Genomic DNA, 20,506 nt, shown 5'->3' with positions numbered 1-20,506 from the left:
TTAACACGTGTCGCGTGCGCTCCGCGGTAAGATGCATCGACCATAAACTTATATATTATTACACCGAAGCCATTGCGTCTCCAATTCAGATGGAATAACACATTCATAAATTGTAGCCAGCTTTAACTTTATATCAATTATTGTGCAGCAACAACGTCTAAATAATAACGATAAAATATCATAAAGTAAAAATAAAATATTGAAATATTTTAATCACACTCTTTTTTGTTTTTTAAATTTTGCAAAAAAGAGAATTTTTTACTACTCCCTTTTGTAAATTTTTTTGCCGGTTTCAAATAATATTTAATTCCTTTGTCTGTAGTAATTAAAGTCTGAAGTTACACACTAATTAACAATGTTTAATTTTGACGAACAAACAAGTAATACACCATTGTACAAACAATAAGATGATTAACTGTCGGCAGAACTTGCGACTATCTTTATGCGTCGCTTATCTCGCCCTGGTTTTGGTTGGCTCGTAAATCGCAAAGCCAACGACAGATTAAATTAACCCATAGACATTCATGTTTGTATCTAAGGCTAAATTATCCGGATTAAGTTCTCTGTGATTTTAGGAACAAAGGAATCTAGGTGATAACACCGTTAAAGCTCTTACTTTCCGCCTTTTCTTGTATTGCTACTTAGTAGTAATTAGATTTAGCCTCGGTTCTCTTAATTTTCCGCGTTCAGCGTTAATACATAGAGAAACTTTCACAGCTTTAGATATTCAAATACTGCTCTTTAATGAGTTAAGGAAAATTACAACTTTTGAAATTACATTGAAATTCTTTATCCTGCGAGCTCGCAGCAATTATCGAAGACAATCACGGATGCGGACGCTTCTATTTTTGATATTTGTCGAAACGAAAATGATGGCCGAAAGAAAGACAGAGATGGAAATCCAATAAAATTTAAATAATCGGCAATTACGAACGAGCGGAGCGTGAATTTCGCGCGGAAGCGCAACCGTTCGCTTCAGCGCACCGGCGCTATGCCGATGTAATTTCCCGATGCATGACCACACCGACGCCGACGCCGCAGCATCCGATCTGATGCTGCACCTCGCATCAATCGGGAAACTATGTGTCAACAAGACCCAGAAACCGCTGGACATACATGAGTGGTCGCTTGTCCTAGCAAGGAACGCCCGTAAACCACGGTCACTTCCATTTTCCCGGAACTGGGATTCGTGATGCCGGCAAGATCAATTCTGACGTGTTTCCAGAGACTTCGGATTCATTTGGAAATGAAATTTGTCTTGGGAAGTAATTCCAGGTGAATCTTAATTTAATTACTTTACTCCCGCGAAGAGATGCTCTATGATATTCCTCTCTATTACTGTAATTACTCCAAATATTTCTCTCAGAGACATTTACGTATAAGCGAAAGAGGAGTCGATCGAAAACAATTGAAAGAAAAATTAAAAATGTCTCTACGTCTCTGCAGTCTGCGAGAGATAAAGGAAGTATTCTGAATATAAAGAACATTTTCTAAAACTGCAGACGACGCGGAAATGAGGATTTTTGTTTTAACTTTTAAGCCGCGCGTCGAAAGCATCGTTTTTCATCGAACGATGTAACACGGCTTCACTTCGGAAATTGATCTAGAATTGATAATACTATCGCCTCGATGATAGTATTATCTTCCCTACCTGCTATTTTGCGGCATGTATGTTTACACAGCTGCTCGTAAGTAGAGGAGGTCGACGCATAAATTTCATTGTGCGCCGTTCGACAAATCAATCATGATTACGTAGGCGTGTCAATGGACAGACAAACGCGTAAATCATACAGGCGCGCCGCAAACGATTTACGTCAATCCGTATCTACAGTATCCGATCAGTTTAATCGCAAGCGAATAAGGTACAAGGCACAAAGCGCATCTTTCCGGAATATCGGTATGATAATAACAGTAATATTTGCAATGTTACGTTATTGACATACAAAATTTATAAATAACATTATTAAGAGTGAAATTTAATATTTAAACTTGCACAATTTGTTTGCTAATTCGATAAATATCCAATCTTCGATTCCATTCTATATATTGATAATCAATATGCAAAATATTTTTCTCTCACAGAAACGCTGCTATTAAAAAAAAAAAAAAAACGTATTGTAAGAAATTAATTTTTGCATCAGAAAAAATCATGCAAAAATAATAAAAAATTTATTATAATAGTGTCAGCAATATTACGACGTAGCGACGGCAAATCTCAAAGATTGTGTGTAAATAATTGCGACAAATTTATCGAGGTCTCATAATAACTCGTGTCCCGAAATGTTGTGATCTCTCTTATCACGAGATAAAATGGACCTTCTAAAATTTTATATTTGCATCGCTAAAAATATCGTCATTTACGGCTTGGAGTACTTTTATTTTATCCGTGGCAACAATTTGTAACCGTTCGATGACAGAGTTTTCAATGTCACTCGATTGCGAGCACGTTGCTGGGATCGTTGACGGATACAGAATCGAAGATAGAAATTGGAGCACGACTCTCTCGTGTAACGAGATGTAAACAAATGTGTGTTTTTGATAGCTTTCTGCTCCATCATGTGCACTTCAGTGTTGCGCGGTTTGCGGTTGTTCGTTTTTATTTAAATCCTATATATTTTGCCGCAGAAATGTGCCTCTCGGTAAAATACTTCAAATCGACGGCGTGAACCATGAAACTGACACAACTGAAGAACTCCGTCGGATCGTTCACAGTTTTTAGCTACATTTCAAGTTGAAGACTATATACTCGTGTGTCATATATATATAAAACAGCAGAGGAAAAAGTTCACAACTGTGGAGATTATTTTTCCCAGTTTGGAAACTTCTGTTATTTTCATTGTACAACTTAATTAATCGATTTTTTAATAATTTTGATAATATAACAATTTATAATAAATTAAATAAATAAAATTGTCATAAAAAGATAATATTATAGTTTATTCCTAACATTTATTTAAACGTTAATTTCTTACTTTCTTCGTGTCGTTTCGCGCACGGATCATATAAAAATATGATCGTGATTGCACCCTCAATTTTAGAAATCTCTAGAGGATGATCTTGCTATTCAGCATCAACGTGAAACGATTTCATGAAACGATAATAGTGGCTTTCATTTTCCACAATTTTCGTGACTTGACTGTTGGGATTTCTATAATTCAGAAAATGAATCTGCTTACGTAGCGACGGAGACCTGATTTATTTCTCTTAAATTCAACGGCATGCTGAAGAAGGCCAATAATGACGTCTCGGCGTCCGCGTCTCTTTGGAAGACCGTTCCAGCAAAACGGACTTTCAATTGGGATCGAATCGTAGTCTTTACACCGTTCGGATGTCCCGCTCGCGAGACGAACTCTAACCTTTGATCGTCGCCGCCGTCGCTACCGAGCATTCGAAGCAATGCTTCACGTTCTGCTGATCAAAGGACGCCACCTGCCTCACCCGGTGCATTTGCATGCACACGGATGTACCTTATGCGTGTATGCAAAGCGCTCGTTCGCCCGGAGCGAAGTTTGTTGCTGAGGGTCGCGACATCCGCTTTGGGAATGAGGGCGTGCTGAAAAGGGCACCGTATGATCGCCAACAAAGCCAGTTTTCACGACTGCATTCAACCATCCCGCATTTAATTACATTAAGGCGCGTAAGCGATCGGTTTCCCGAGGCAAAATGTGAAAATTTTAAAGCTCTTTGTTGAAAACACCGATATCTGCAAATCCTTGCGAAGTGTAGCTTTCAATTTGCTAATTTTTCGCAATTTTATCATCAATGTTAATCTTATGCTTAGGACATATCAATTTAATGATAGAATGTAGAGCTGTTTTCCAACTAAAATATAAAAACAAGTTACTTTAATATAAATCCTGAATTTAAAACGAACATGTAAAGTTTTGATTAGTCTAAATATTTTAAATCCTAATAAAAAAATTAATTCGCAGAAGCTGGCTCTGTTGGTTATGTAAAATCTCGCGCGGTGATATAAAAGAGAAAAGATTCGTGTAATATAGTACGAGAAAGATCAGCAGATATGGGAATATGAGAAAGGTCTACCCCATTTCCCAAATTACCCAAATTACGGCTTAATATTTCCGCGTTCTAAATTTTCCACATGGGAGTTTCCTCTGCCAGCGTATTCGAAGATTTAGAGTGTCCTAAATGTTTGATCTATTTATAGTCGATTCTTCCATAATCAGAATATTCAGACGTTAATCCCGATTTATTTTTTACGATTACGATTATTTTTTTCCAGATAAAAAAAATCAATGCATCTCGATGTAATAATTTTAGATATGACATTCACTTCACAAAATATTATTCTGTAATATTTAAGACACAGGTTTTTTTTAAACAAATAATTTTTGTACTATGATATCGTCGTTATTTCTTTATGTCTTCGTTGATATAGCATTTAAAAAGTTTCACTAGATGGGAAAGTTTACTTTGAGATACGTCAATTTTTGAATTAATAGTGTATCATAAATTTCATAAGTAAATAAATAGAAAACCACGCTCTTCGTTTGCATATTATTTATGAACCAAAGTTTTTAGAATAATTGTATGTTTAACTCAATTGTATAATGTAAATCTTCTCTTAACTTGCGTGATAAATAAAATTTATCAAAAGACAAGTATAACATTTCTGTTTGAATAAATATACTATTATATCTAGCGTAATATAATGTTCTTCGCAGAAGTAATGCAGAAGTAAACTTGTCTGTAAAACAGAAAATGTCTCAATTTTCTACGCTACGCCGACTATACATAGAATGGCAAGTTCGCTTATTTCTCTCTCTTCCTGCCTCTCCCTCTTCCTCGCGTAGATTGACACTCAATAGCAGTAAAGGGAATATGTGAAAGCGTGTGAAGCTTCGCTTTAGCAGAGGTCGGACAATCGGAGATCTATAGGGAGCTATCGGCATTAAAAACACACGGAGATACTCTCCGTGGCCGTATATACGCGCCTTCTCTCTGTCTCTCGTGTGCACTATCGATTCACCTCGCGGCCTTGTGCTTAATTGAATTAGTATCGGGCTAAAAAAGGGTGACCTTGAGTCAATTAACGACGAGACGGAATAAGACGGGAGCGGCACTCCTCACCGTTCTCGCTTGTGCAACAAAAGGAGAAAGTTCCTCTTTAAGTCGCGAGCAATTATGATCCTCCCCCAACGCCCATACTTCGCGAGCGTGGCGCAAAGTAACGGTCATTAATTTGCATATAGTTGCACAAAGTTTAAATCTACGAAAATATGATCTACACTATCCCGCCAAACTGTCGGTGTCTTGCTGAATATTTTCTCAAATAGAAATATTGCAATTTATTGGCATCAAGCATTTATTAGCTTGCGTAATTTTTAATCATTTTTGTTATAAAATTTAATTCTTTTGTAAATATTCAAAGATCTATAGTAAATATTATAAATAGAAATTTCCTATCACTTCTATCGTGGTCCATTTTTCTATTTTCTATAAGTAGCAAAATTCTTCTTTTTTCAATGCTATTTTTTTCTCAAATACAATTCTTTTTAAATGCAAGTCACTTAATACGGAACTGTTTTTTACAGGAATGGTTCAGACGTCTTGTTCAAATTTGCATTTTTATGAACAATTACACGAAAGCTTCGAGTTAGCTATTTCGCGCGCACGGAAATCTCTTCAGACCTCTCGGGCTGAAAGCGGAGCGAAACGGAATTAACGGGGTGTCGGAGAACATGCGATTATGCGTACCAGCTTGCGGACGGGCTGGCGAACCGTCGGGCACGACGATCTTGGTCTGCGACTTCGGCGTGCCCTCGCTCATGGTAGTTTCGACACGTCTTCGATTTTCCACGAGCCGGGGGTGGGAAACACGAGGCCCCCTCTTCCAACTGCCACCCGAAGCTCAGTGCCGTGCACGCTCCGATCCCCGCGCGATTCGCAGGACCCCACCGATCGGCGTAGGATATTTTCCTTTCTCGATTTTTTCTCTGATTCGATCACTTTGATATTGAGATTTTGGATGGTGCTTCTATTGTAATTTATGCGTGGAATCGGCCGCTGTCTGCTTAAGATCCCGATCGGCGATCGTTCTGAATTTCGTTTGCAAATCCGAAGATTCTTCGCACAGCGATCGAAAGAATTCACCGATTTATCTTCTCGTGAGAAACGCAAAGGAGAAATTGATGGTTTAACACCGGGATTGTGAAATCGTCGTCGGGATCGACAGGGGATTTAGGATTGTATCTTCGGGGACACCTTGCGATCGGTCGATGATTGTTAGGCTTCTTCCAACGATTCGACCGATGTGGAAATTTCGAAAATGCACTGCGGGAAGATCGACGAGCTGAAGAGTCGATCGCAATTTTCGAAATCCCGCGTAGGCACCGATCGGAAAGCGAAACTCGCGAAGAAGCGGTCGGAGCGCAGCTCTCGCACGACGACTCGCCGCACTCCGCGCGACTTACTTTCCGCCTCGATCCCTCTCGCCAGCCCTCTCGCGATCTGGGAGGAGCCGACGCGCGCCGCGCGACACAGGGGCGAGATCGGCGTACGGCCGCGAGGCGGGTGCTCTCAGTCTCTCAGCGAGTGCATCTCTCCCTCCTCCCCCTCTTCTCTCGCAGGCGGTGTCACAAGGTCACGAGATCACTGGGTTCGGCTGGATTCACGCGCGCTGGCGTACGTACGTTCGATCGATCGTCCGGTCGGTCGCGGTCGGTCGCGGCTTTCGCCAACGAGGAAGTATTTCGCCGATCGACGATCGAGATTTCGCTCGCACACTAACACACGTATACACACATGAAATCGGAATTTTATCTTTCGATGCAGTCCAAGTTCAGTATCAATCGAATCTAACGATTTACGAAGATTGCGGCGGTCGATCGACAGATCTTGGAAGACACCCACACGCGCTACCGTGATGACTGATCGTCGGAGATAATTGCCGCTGCAACGCGACTCCTCGTGACCAAGAACGACACGGAAAAAAAAAGGCGAGACGGCGAGAGACGTGCGAGACGGGTAAAACGACGTGCGGTAGCGCAGCGCGCGGTCTCACTCAAGCGCGGAGAGTAACTACTGCGCCGCGGCTGACTCGAGCGCGGACCGTCGCTACTGGGCTTTCTGCGCTCTCGGAGCAGTGGTACGACCCGTGGTGTGTCGAACGGACTGGCTGTTCCTCCTCCGGCGCGCTGCGGAGTCACGGGTCACCACCCTTGCGCGTCTTCCTGGACCATTCCTTCCCCTTCCTCCTCTTTCTCTATCTCTGTCTTTCTCTCTCTCTCTCTCTCTTTCTCTCCCTCTCACCCCCTCTTTCTCTTGACACGCTGATCGCTCCGACGCGTGCAACGATTGTCCGATGCTGACTCGCACGACGGTTTTCCCTCGCGGAAAATGTCGACTGCCGCGCGCGCTACTGCGAGGGGGTCGGCGACGGCGGCGAAGCGCTCTCCCCGGCTTTTCCAGGGTGTTCCTCTCTCCTCTCCTCCTGCGCCCCTCCGTCGCGCGCGCACACGCTTTTACGCCTTCTCCTCCCGGCGATCCTCTTCCTCTCTTCCTGTCCTCCCTCCCTCGCCGCGGCCACGATGCGTCGCCTGTCTCGCTTCATCCCGACGCATGGACCCCTTCGTCCTCTCGCTCCCTCGCGCGGAGGACCGCGAGGCGTCCCGGGCGTAGTGAGCAGCTCTCACCCGCTTTTCCACCCTCGCACAGCGCCTGCGCGCCCCGGGGATGTCCCTCTCGCGCTCTCCTCTTCCCTGCCCCTTCCGTCCGTCCGTCCTGCCGAGATGCCTTCTCGGTCTCTCTTCCGCGGTCCACGCCTCCCTCTTTTGCCTCCCTTCTACCTCCCCCGCCGGCCGTTCCCATTCTCCTCTCATCTCGCCGCTCCGCAAACGCTCGCAAAACCCTCTCTCTCTCTCGCCCGTCGCCTGCTTTTCCTCTCTTTCCCTCTCTTTCATTAGATGGTCACCGCTTTTATCGGCCGTCCTCCCGTCCTCTCGGTCCCTCTCCCTGTTATCTCGCCGGACCATACACGCTCTTCGACGTCGCTGAAGCTGCCCTTCCGGAGGGCATAAAGTTTTTCGACCGGACACTCGCGGCGGATCGAATTTGAATGCGTGTGAGACGCGAAAGCGGGTCATCATTTTCATCTTTCAAAGGAAAAACAGCGGGCGCCGAGCGAAAACAATCTCATCTAATTTATTTTTTCTTCCGCGGCGCGGGAACGGGATTGAAAAAAAATACCGCTTTTAATCCATCGTCAAGCTTCGCTTTGTGCCGAGCGTGCTCGCATAAATTCACCAACCGTCGCGCGACAAATTCATCTGTCTGGCGCGGGAGATGTGAGCGGAATAAGAACGTGCGACGTAGACGAATTAGCCGGCATTAAAAGCACGGAATTACCGCGTGTTGTTGCGACTATGTCGCGATAAATCGCCTTTGCCGGCACATCGACGCTTTCATCGACGGATAAATTGACGCTCTCGATCGTGCGATTTTTTTCAAAATGTTATTCGCCGAGAACGCGAAAGACGCATCTCTTTACCCTCGATAAATGCCCATACACGCGACGAGGAGAGCGAGACACCGTTATTTTCCTTGCAACGCCGGCTATTTACGTTCACATCCACACGTACGTACACACAGATCCGGGCTTAAAGTCCGACCTTAAACCGAAACGCCAGCTTTAAGCGGGGCTTCGCGCGATATAAAAAAGAAAGAAGCAGAAGCCCGAGTGATATCTCACAGCTGTTCGCAATCGTTCCGCTATGCGAAGCGTCGTCGCTCGCGAGCTCACGACGAGTGTAAATATTGTTGAACGCGTGACGGTATGCCGAGGATCACGCTCGCGCACTCCAAAGAACCGTGGACATATTTTCCAGCTCGCGAACATTGCCGACATAAGCGTAAATAATTTAAGCAGCATACATGATTCAAATTTATTCTTTAATTTAATTGTGAAATTGTTGAAAGAAAAAAACTAATCAAATGTATCTTTCGGAATGGAGTGAAAAAATCTCGTTATTCCGGTTATATTTTGATGTCCAGTAATTAATACGCTTTGTTGCTTTATATAATGATATATACAAGAACAACACACGGGATGACAATGGAAATTATTTCACTGGAATTAAAATACACCGGAAAAACTGCCTCGGGGTAATACAGCGCGGTTTTATTACACAGTAATTTTATTATACCATTTAGCGTAGCAGAGGGGAGTTAACCATCTGTAATTTTCACTGCGCCGTGACGTCGACATCTTTCCCAGACGCTATTTACAATCGCCGTCGAACTATGAATTTTAAAGGCACTTTCCTTTCTCTTCTTGTAAGAAAGCAAGCGGAACGAAGCGCGAGAATTCGAACGAGCTCAGGAATAATCGGCACTGCTCGGGCGAATTTGACTTGCATCGAAAACGCTCATCGACTGCCAACGAACCGGTGTAACCTTTTTGCGAAACAGCAGAGAGCAGTAGCAAATTAATTCCGCTCGGGCTCGGCCGGTCTTACTGTCGCGTGTTCGTTCCACTTACGACGGTTAATACTGTCTCTCCCGTCGAAGGAATAATCCACTGATTACAAAGTTACTTAAAGTCTCTGTTTTAAAATGCCAACGAACCGAGGTAATGTTTTTACAGAACGACGAAGAGCGGCAGGGAATTAATTCGTTCGCGCGGACGATTCAACTGCAGCCTGACTATGGCATGTTCGTTCCACTTACGACCAGCGCCCGTCGTAAAGAGATAATCTGCTAATTATTAGAAAAATAAAACCATAGTTTTTAATGGCGTTGTCGAAAGAGTGAAGTGTTTAATAGTAAAAATAGATGGCAATCAAAGCTCTACTTTAAATTAATTAGAGAAATTAATTGATTTTTAATTAATAAATAAGATCACTGATGATAGAAAAGCCCGAGGTGTCGGGAATATTTTATATATTTATGCAAAAAAAAATGTGACATAACAATCATAGCGTTCATAAAAATATTACGTCAGGGAAAAGTTTACGTCAACTTGAAAACAACGAGATAATTACTGAATCTATAATGCAATAGCAATTTGACCTTTCAGTCACGCGGGTACAAATCAGCGAATTTAACTTCTACACAACGGTAGCGGCAGCGTGTTAAAATTTGCACGCCGGGTACGTTCAAGTAAATTTGCAAGCGTGCAACCCAGTTGCGAATTTCTGCCAGCTTAATTAAGGTGGGGTTATATGCTGGCCTGTGTGTGCGCACGGCGATGAATGTAGCGCGGTTTCAAAAGAAAAATGATGAAGCGAGAGAGAGAGAGAGAGAGAGAGAGAGAGAGAGAGAGAGAGAGCGCACACGCGTTTTATGGCCATAAAAGCATTTATATGGATATCTCGCGCGATGCGTTTGTGAAAATGTTACTACCGGTTCTCGGCCATCGCGATTAAGGAAACTCTCGAGATAATGGAACCGATGGCGTGCTTCTCGTGAAATTATCGTAAAGGCGGCGAATTGCCTTGAAGTCGCATCAAGGTTTACTCCGTGCCATCAAGTTGCATATTGCATCGAGCAATCTAAATAAAACTTTCGACTTCCACAGCTCTTATTCCCGTTTCAGTGTACACGAAATCTAGCGAACTCGGAGCTATAAACTTTGATCGCTCAGTCCTTTATTTGCGATACTGCGATTTCAACCACTGTAAGCCACTTTACAGTTGAAAAAGAAAATATTGGTTTCCTGCGTTTTTAACTTGCAATACGTAAAATTTTTCAAAATTGCCACAAGCCATACATCAAATCCTTTAACTTTTACAGGAATTCGAATAGCAACGGAAATATATTTCTTCATTGATAACGCAATCAGCAAATTTTTTAGCGACTCTGCAATGATGTGATTATTTGTCGAATGATAAAAGAGGCGTGGATAAAATTATACAGGGAATATCTCTATTGCAAATAGCCACAATTTTGCGGAATAGCGATGGTCGCTGCGATCGATATGACATGCGGTGCATCTATATCGGGAAACGTTGACTGAGTTGCAGCGGACCTTCGTAATTTTCGACAGGAGTTTGCAGAGCACGTGGAGCGAACTAATTCGATTATGGACGATCCGACCGCGACGCGTCGAGGGAAAATTTAAAGTTCGCTCTGCCGGCGCTGTCGTAATTATCGATTCCATTGTTATTGCATTAGCATAATGCGCAACGATGTGAATTAACAATACGCAATACTAACGCAAAACACCGCGTACTGATGTATACAGAGATTTACACGGATTTGGTCAAGCGAAAAATTAAATGATATATTACATCTTAATTACATACTCCGCATCATACATTCGTGATTAATCGAATAAAGAAGTAATGCCAATTTCGCCGTGTTAAATCAGGTTTGTACAACCAGTGTCGCGCACAAATGATTGCGATACGCGGTGGAATAAATTGATGTCGCACGCGTGCGTCAGCAATGCACACGTACAATAATACCGCCAAATATACACACATCACGAACATCATATCATAGTTTATTTAATCACAAACTCGCGTTCTGTTAATTTTCAATCAGTTTGTGTGCAATTTGCATTCCGGGAGATTATTCCGCGAAATAGGGAAAGAGAGACGGAGAGAGCATATAGATCGATGAAGGAAATCTGTGTGCAACTCTTGTCGAGTAATTTTGCTAAGTGAAATGCGCGCAGAAATTAATTCGCTCGTAAACTACTGGCGTCTATTTAAAGTTTACTCCACTTAAACTGACGTTCCGCACGTAACCGCACCCAGCCGAGTCATTGTCTTTAAGCGCCGATATATTTCTCGCTGAGGTGCGTAAAATAATTAATTTGTTATAATATTAATAATAGATCACGTAAAAGAGCTTAGAAATTATTTATCTTGAAATCAATTTTACAGAATTTTCCACCCACTATTGCACAAAGTTATTTCTACGAAAGCAAAGTAATTAACCTTGCAATAATAAATTCGAAATAAAATAATTGGAATTGTTTATTTAATGATAAACAGGAAATTGCACGGGAAAATTGCTTAAAATTCCATTTTCGAGTTGTTTGCGAAAAACAATTGGCGGAAGAGGCAAGACGGATATTACGGTGATTCTCGAGAGAAAGGTGGTTATAACTTAACCGCGGGAAGGCGTTACCGCTTCGGCCACTCTTCACGATGCTCGTATGAGGCCGCGTTGCTGAGGAGCATACGGGATAACGAGGAGAATGTAGGACATAGACTTTGGACACGTTACGAACAGAGCTTTCGCACTCGAGTCACAGCATTGGCTGTTCGATTTTTGTCGAGTGCATACCACAGAGAGCGAATAAAAGCGTCAATATTGCACGTTAGCGCGTCGCGAGAATCGAGATCTCGTTGGTACAATAATGAAAAATAACCAGAGTCGAGGGGCGATTTTATGTGGATAATAGACAGCGAATAAAAACGTAAATGAGTATTTATTCGCGATTGACGAATCAGTTTTTAGATTGAATAAGAATTTGTATACAAAATTGAACGAATCATTTATCGTAAAATATATCCATTTGTTTTAAATTTTGAAACTCGCGTGGTAAAAGCTTCAAGTTGTTAAAAGCTCTGTAATATTCAATCAGTTGAAAGTAATTACAAATTTTTAGTTTCATCGCTGTTCCACTCTCAATAATTCTTACGATTTCCATTATTTATTTGTTTTTTTTTTATCATACTGCAATTTATTTTTACGTATTACGTATTACGTATTGCGTGTTCTTACGCAATTGAAAATTTAAAAAAACATGAATAAGCGTTCGAAGTGAAAATAGAGCAGAACATTATCTCTTCTGCAACTTCAAATAAACTTTCCTACCGCACAACTTTAACTTGAGAATCAGTTATAAAGATGTTTAAAGTTCAATGTTGACAGAACGAGAGAGTATAAACTATAACCGTAGGAATTCTCTTTAAAAAAAAAATCGTCTTCGAGATAATTACACGTTTTTAAGTAAGAAGTAAACAAGAAGAAACGCGATTAATTTCGAGAAGACCACCGGCTTCAATCTGCAGATCTTTCCAGATTCACGCTCTCATCTTACGTATTTCTCGAGCGAGTCTCCTCGTCATCCATAAGAAAGCTATTTCCGCTATACATAGTCTTAACTAACCCTCTCTTCGATTCTCTTTGACAAGAGGCGAGCGGGGGTGTCTCACCCTTGCCGCCGTACGTCATTGGAAGAGTGCCGCGCGCGGAAGCGCGGCTTGCACGGCGGGTTTATTGGCGGCTGTGAAGCACAGACGGCGGAGGTGCCGGGCGCGGCGGGGACTGTCGACGGGCCGGGTGACGTCATCCCCGGGTGAACGGTGACGTAAAACCCAGGTTAACGTTACGTTACGCAAGCGTAGAGGGTGGACGAGCGCTGCGCGCGCTCACCCACTGCCCTACTTTCCGCCTCGCGCGCGCATCATCCCCGACTCGGGGGTGAGCTCTCGGTTCACCTCTTCGTCCTCTTCACCCTCTTGCTTCCCTGCCCACCCTCTCTTCATTCGTCGCTTCATGGGGCGCGTGGCGAGTGAAAGAGTTAACTCTTATTTCTCGAAAGGGTTTCTATGTAAGCTCTATTTATTTAAGCGTTTAGCCGCAAGAAACTCGAGGAATGGAACGTGCTTCGATGTATCGGAAATTATTGGAATAAAAATCTTTTATTATTTCTTTATCGCGCGCTTAAAATTGGTAAACTTTCGTGCGGAATTTTTCTTATTTTCGTTACTATTCTTTTCCGTTTTTACAACACTTTCACAATGTACTTCGGTATTCCTCCATGTGTATTTAGTTCAGCGTTTAATCGGCATTTAATAAAAAAAATAAATTTAAAAAAAATTTTTGTTATATTGGAGTAATTCAAGATACAATTTGTTTTTCAACGTTTATGCTGTAAATTTCGTAAAAATTCATAAATTGTTAATAGAATTTTCTATTAATTTTCAACAACCCCTAATATTACGATTGAAAAATACAGCACTTCAATATTTTGCAGTGAGGTATTTTCATTTTAAATTACAACGTATTTGCGTGAAATTTTTAAAATCTTTGATAACACTCGCGATCTGATTTCGAAACGTAATATTTCAGTATATTCGCGCGTACGAAATCGCGGCAAAGCTTCGACATCACGTTTGCGGTAGGATTTTAATAAAATCCCGAGTCCGATACTCTCGCAGCATTTTTTTCCATTACGTGACGTCGGATAAGAATTAATGCAGTGATTTTCGGATGGTAGATCGGTTGGTAAAATTGGCGAAAATTCCGAGAGACCGCCTCGAGCACCGAGATCCGGCCTCATCCTTGCGTATTCAAGCTCCATTAAGTTCAACACCGTGGGAGGCGCCCTGCGGCTATGAACCCGGGATAAGAATCGCATCGACGTCCCCTTATCTGGGTCAAAGGTATGCACAGCACGTCAGAGAAATGTGTTTGTGTGCCGTGTGCATGAGCCGCACGTGTGTATGCGTGCGCATTGCATCCCGGTGATAAACAACATTGACACTGACGGTCGCTTGTAACTCTCGATCTGCATCGTTAACATACAACATGTTCAAGCCGTTCACCCATAAAAAAAGTGCACGTGACGACAACGGGATAAACATCTTGGGAGACACGGAGATTAATAACTTCGAGAATCGGAAGTTGATGTTAAAAGATAATTGGATACTTTTAAACGATTAGGCATCTGCTTCTCGCCGAGATAAGCTGCGCTTGTAGATTGTTGAGGATAAATCGATGTTTAACAGAGATCGAGAGACGGGTTGCTTTAATTTACTTTAAAAGATCAGCAATCGATGTTTGAAGGAAATTTCAATACAAATTCGGAAGATTAAGATACACTTCGCGAACAGTTATGTACGTCCAATCTCGAATTTTAAATCATTAAGAATTTCTCTTTTAATTTTAAACGTAGCAAATTAGATTTTGGAAAGAATATTCAGTTTTTAGACTTTCATTAAATATATTTTTAGACTTTAATAAAATATGTCTGAGAATACCTTCAAAAACGAGGAATTATTTTTCGAGAAATCCATTATTCATCAAATTTCTAAAATAATTTGTTAAAAGATAAATATCTCTTCAGAGAATACATTTTTTTAAATGGTTTGTGGAAACTTTTATATAAAATTTTAAATGAAATATGAAGAGGTAGCGCTTTGTAAGTACAAAACAATTGCAAGACGGACGATCCGAGATACAAAAATAGCCGAGTGGTAAATAATTACGATGCCGTTACACCGGCGGGCTGGAGAACAAATTATAATCACCGGCCACTTTACCGCCACATCTTTACACGGTCCATCGCATGTGTCGCTTAAATGTGCAAGGTCGACGGTGAATTATCGACTGGAAATTGCGAGGGACGGATTATCGGGCACCGAGGTCCTTAATAAGCGTTCCCTCACGGCAATTTGCACGGACGGCGTTGCATCAACCGGGCGACGTCAAAACGCGCAATTCGGCGCCATACGCATTATGCAAGATGTCTTTTCATCCAGAGCGACGAGGAGATAATTTAAAGAAACGAGGCAAAATGAGTTTGCTTAGTTATTCATACAGTGAAAAATTCTGTACACAAAATAAAAAAAAAAGTTTTATCAACATCAGTAAGCAATCAGTCTTTTATTTAATTAATCCTAAACTTTATTTTTACAGAAATAAAAGTTAATTGTCTCTACTTGATATCGAAATAAAAAAAGAATTAAAAATAGAATTAAACGCTACGTTCAAACTTCTATTTAAATTAATTTGTAAATTTATTATGCGAAAGTTTGAAGATATTATATTTATTTCGTACAGAAAGAGAATAGATAGATAGATCGATTAAATAACATGTTTATTATGGTATGTAGTCGATCATAAGCCTTTGTGATGTTTAATTGAAATGTGCGATTAATAGCATCGCGTGGCAGGGAAATCTTAATTAATAGCAGCATCAGCTAACCGCAAAACCGACACATTGCCGATCAATGATCCTAATTGACCAATTGAACAAGACACGATAGTGATCGCAATCTATGCACAATGGATGTGTCAATGTACTGAGAAAAAAATTTCGAGAACTCGAAGAATGTCTCGATTGAAATCGCGACTCGTCGTCGCTGAAAAATGCAAATGCCGTGCGCCTGCATCGCGGAAGTAATTCGGATGATGCAAAAGAAAGAAGAAAAGAGACGAGGATGCATAAACGTTATATCGGCATATCGCAACGAAATAACGCGATAAATCTGAAGCTGTCTAAAAATACTGAGGCATTCTTTATTAACAAATGTTCGCAGTGCAAACGCGAGAAAAATACAAACGTAGGCGGTAACGTATTGACATTTTCAATTCTTAATTAATTTTAACTTCAATTTAAGTTGCCAATTACTCATTTAATTAAATTTCACTTTTGGCCTCTGAAAATATTGCGCAAAATTCCGGACGACAACAAAGTCGTACTTTTTCAAAGAGAATTGTTCTCAGAGTTGCCTGTGCGGTTAAAAGATCTCCTCAACATCTCTTGGATAAATCGCCGTCAGATAACTCGTTCGAAAGATTTACTCATCTGTGGGAGCAAACAGTTCGATCCGTCGTCTGTCCGCGTCAGCGGCGAGCGCGCCCGCTGTTCCCGTCTCTGTTCTGCGCGGCAGATCGATACAGCGGAGTCTGCGTCTCCAATCCGCGTGTATATATACTTTATTACCATGCGGTGCACCCCGGTACATTCCCCGGGTACCGGCTAGCCCCCACGACGACGACGCGAGTCGCGTTTCAAGGAGATTACGGCGTCTGTGAAAAGGGGGTTTATCGCCTGTATCCGGGCCGCCCGATGCGGCCGACGACGAAGGAAAAGCGGCATCAGGAGACTACAGCCGCCCTGGCCCTTCATCCGCGCTAACTCACGAGTATTACAACACCGTATATGTTTAATCCCAGAATGCACACGGTCGGATTAAATATATATACATATAGTATACAATTTAATCCAACTCAAAAATGTGCCTTTGTAAAATGCAATTCCGTTGGAAAATGTATGTGCCCATTATCCATCCAAAATAATATGTTTATATAGCGACTTCGCACACATTTTTGAAAGAAATGACCTAAAAGAGAGATGCTGGCAGCGTTCAATTTTCGTGCAAAAATAGAATTAAAATAGCGTAAAAATATTTTTAACTTATTATCATCATTATTTCGTTTTCCAATCCATGTTTCAGGAAATTACTTTAAAAAATAACAGTTTCGGATTTTTGTTCTCTATAAATAAATTCCATCATATTTTCTTTATATTCGTTTCTCTATGTGTTTTTCAATATTTTTTTTATAATAATATACTTTCAAATAAGCTTTTTTTAGTTTCGCCAAATTTAGAGGTAATTTTCATAACACAGCGTGCAGTCATTGCAATTTGTCACCGTCAGCTGATATATTCAATTTAATAAATTCTCTCACACGACTTTATGTTTTGATTAAACACGTGTCAATGGATAATCGGCGTCTATTTTACTCCTCTTCCCTCTCTTGCTCCCGATTATTAATTAACAAGACACTTCCCCAAATTCGCGTGCACTGTATTTATTTTATTAACAATCGCGACCTTTGGCTTATCAAAAGATAAAAAGTGACATTTCATGCAGGAAGCGGGACTTCCGCGCTAACGTATTATTACTCGTATTATTAATGTTGACAGTAAACAGTTGCAAACGATCGATAAAACGGGTTAATTGAGTATTTCATATAAGCGTGTCACGCGAACCTGGTAGATCTATCTTAATTTATGTATTCGTTGATGTATTTTCTCAGATTAATGAGATAATCTAAAAATAAATAAAAGATAAATGAGCGAGTTTCACGAATATTGCGAGGTGTGCGAGTGCGAAATGTTTCGATCCAAGTTTGTAAGAGAGATACGACGACGTTGCGAAATTACGCGGGCGAGTCGACACCGTAAGAGAAATGGATTATCCCGTAATATTATTCATCCCGAATTATTCGCAATAGCGCCATGCTCAAATAAACACACGAGATATAATGCGTGTTAATTTCATTTAAAGGGAAGAGAAAATAACCCGAGATAATTTCGAGATCTTAATTAAGTTCGTTTATGAATATTAATTAATTAAAGCAGAAATGTTCAATTATCTCGATCTAGGAAATATTATTTAATAAAATTTAATTTTATATATTTCTAAATATAATAGACAAAAAATTATAGCAATGACATCTTCAACTGCTTTTTCATTGTATAATTTTTCCAAAAATTATGTAAAATATTACTCGGTCAATCGAGATTGAGAAATTTAACATTCCAATTACTTCGGAAGTTCGGACTTATTGCTGAGTGAAAACTTAATTGCAATCGCGTAATGCTGCGGGGCGAAACGCAAGGAAGCGAATAGGATTAGAGTTATTGCCCAACGTTGCAAGATGTAATCCCGTATCTCTACTCTTCGGCAGCGGAAATAACAGCGATCGTGTACGAGAAAATCGATACCAGAAGAATCCACGTCCGAGCGCTTTGGTGGGAAATTTACTGGATTAAGAACAGATGTCGTGTAACTGATTAAAAAAAAAAAAAAAAAAAAAAAAATACGTATAGTACACGTGCTCTGAATTTTGTAATGACTGGTTAAAATTAAACTTGTTAAACTACTCTCGATTTTGTTAACGATGTGTTATTCGTACTATACGAAATTAGAAACAGCAAGTATAAATATTTATATAAGAATGCATTTGTGCACTTTGCATCGTCGATTGGATTTATAATTAATTCAGTGTACCCGTCGCGGAGTTACAGGGGAATGCAATTACGATAAAGGCCGAAGCTGCTTTGAATAATTCAATAAAGAGACACAACACACAGACGGCTTCTCCGTCCCGGTGTGTTTCCCGAACTAGGAAAAAGATGGAACGTTTTCGCGTAATATTAAATTGATAGAAACGCGAGGGACGCTCGTAAATCAGTGGCGTTTAATCTTTAATGCCAAGCGGTGGATTCCGCGCTGTTTCCAAGAATGTCACAGCAACTTGACGGAAGGTGTGCTGCCTTCTCTCTCGCGACAGAGTTAAATATTTGACGGAACGAGCGTGAGAAACGTTCGACTCGGTTTAATGTTGAATGCCGCCCAGCAGCTTTGATGGACGTCAATAATATCCGTCTGTGGCCGTGAACACTTTTAGCTGACTCCGGAGACGCGAAGAGAATATATGCATTACACCGCGAATATAATGGTATGACAAGGAAAAAGTAGACAAAAATTTAGGATTTTTCATATAAGTTTTTCCCGAACATATATATGTTGATATCCACAGAAGCTAAATCGCTTATATTATAGTAAAAAATATATTTTCTTCTGTAAATTACATAATAAATATTATTGTAATTAGTGTGCAGTAAAATTATTTTAAGAAATTGCACAAAAATAATAGATTATTACTGAAATATTAGAGAATAGTAACAAAAATATTATAAATATCAATGTCAATAGTAGCACTATCATTAAATTATCAATCTGTTTTATAATAATTGTGGTTAATTAAAAATCAATGTTAGTAAACAAATACATTTCTTGGCATCGACGCAGAAATCGTGCAGCTTTCTATGCGTGTAGCTGATTAATCGATCATGACAGGTAGTCTTTAAAGAATGCTCGGCTCAGAGTGGATGCCGTAAATATTGACCGGTGCGCATTCTTCGAATGCAACTAGGGACCATTGGGTATTTTCCCGCGATATAAGCCGAGACGATCGCTCATCGACTCTCGCTTATCGACTTTCGACTTGTAGGCGAGTATATCCGGCTGTTGCTTCCTGCTTTTATTTTCGCACGTTAATCGCTCGCGTAGCGATCGAAGCTCGCTGATCTAAATAGACCGCCGGCGATAATTTTACGCGCTGTTAATTATTTCGAGCGTGTTGACTCAAGCGCATGTCACCGCGAGATAGACAACAGCTTCAAGTGGACGGATCGTGTTTTATCTGTACACTTGTTCTTTATCTAATTGAAAAAAGGCGTGGATTTGCATATAACGGATACACGTGTTGCATCTCTCTAATAAGATGTATCTCTTTAATATTGAAGACTGAAAGTTGCAAACATACGTTATATAAAAGTCATGTATATTTTGTGCTGCTATTTTGCGCTTCTTTCTGTTGGCATAAACACAATTAGTTTGAAGTTTGAACGCAATAAACTTCGACAGAACTATTTAATTATATTTTTTCAATTGTTTGGATAAAATTTAATGTAACATAATTATCAAGATGCAGCATGCAACATTTTATATCAAATCAACTCTATTATATTCAATTATGTTCAATATTTTCAACGCGATAAATTCGAGATCCAACTGACCGATAAGAATTTGACGTTTCAGAAAAAGTGCATTTTTAATCTCCACATATGCAATAATTATTTGATAAAAAATAATATTTAAATAATATTAAATATATAAATTCTATCAAATAACCACAGTAAAGTCAATTTGCACATGAGAGAAAAAGCGACGCCCGAGGACCGATATTTTTTCTTTTCCGCTTTCCCGCGCGCGTATGCCGCGTA

At 40.6% G+C, this 20,506-nt stretch overlaps 1 protein-coding gene across 6 annotated transcripts in view; it reads right to left on the bottom strand.

The window, feature by feature from the left end:
- Positions 1 to 20,506, bottom strand: part of kcc (solute carrier family 12 member kcc) — a 76,243-nt gene that overhangs the window by 21,163 nt on the left and 34,574 nt on the right. The window contains exon 1 of one of the 6 annotated variants that reach the window (XM_067349769.1): positions 5,719 to 7,387. The exons of the other annotated variants lie outside the window; for them this stretch is intronic. Within the exon in view, the coding sequence (XP_067205870.1) occupies positions 5,719 to 5,791 (73 nt within the window). The 5' untranslated portion in view covers positions 5,792 to 7,387. Of the gene's footprint in view, positions 1 to 5,718; positions 7,388 to 20,506 lie in introns of those variants that run through there. 6 annotated transcript variants of the gene reach the window in all.

Source organism: Linepithema humile, chromosome 2 (genome assembly GCF_040581485.1).
Source record: "Linepithema humile isolate Giens D197 chromosome 2, Lhum_UNIL_v1.0, whole genome shotgun sequence".
Classification (NCBI taxonomy): Eukaryota; Metazoa; Arthropoda; class Insecta; order Hymenoptera; family Formicidae; genus Linepithema; species Linepithema humile.
This window is presented reverse-complemented; position numbering and strand designations above follow the sequence as displayed.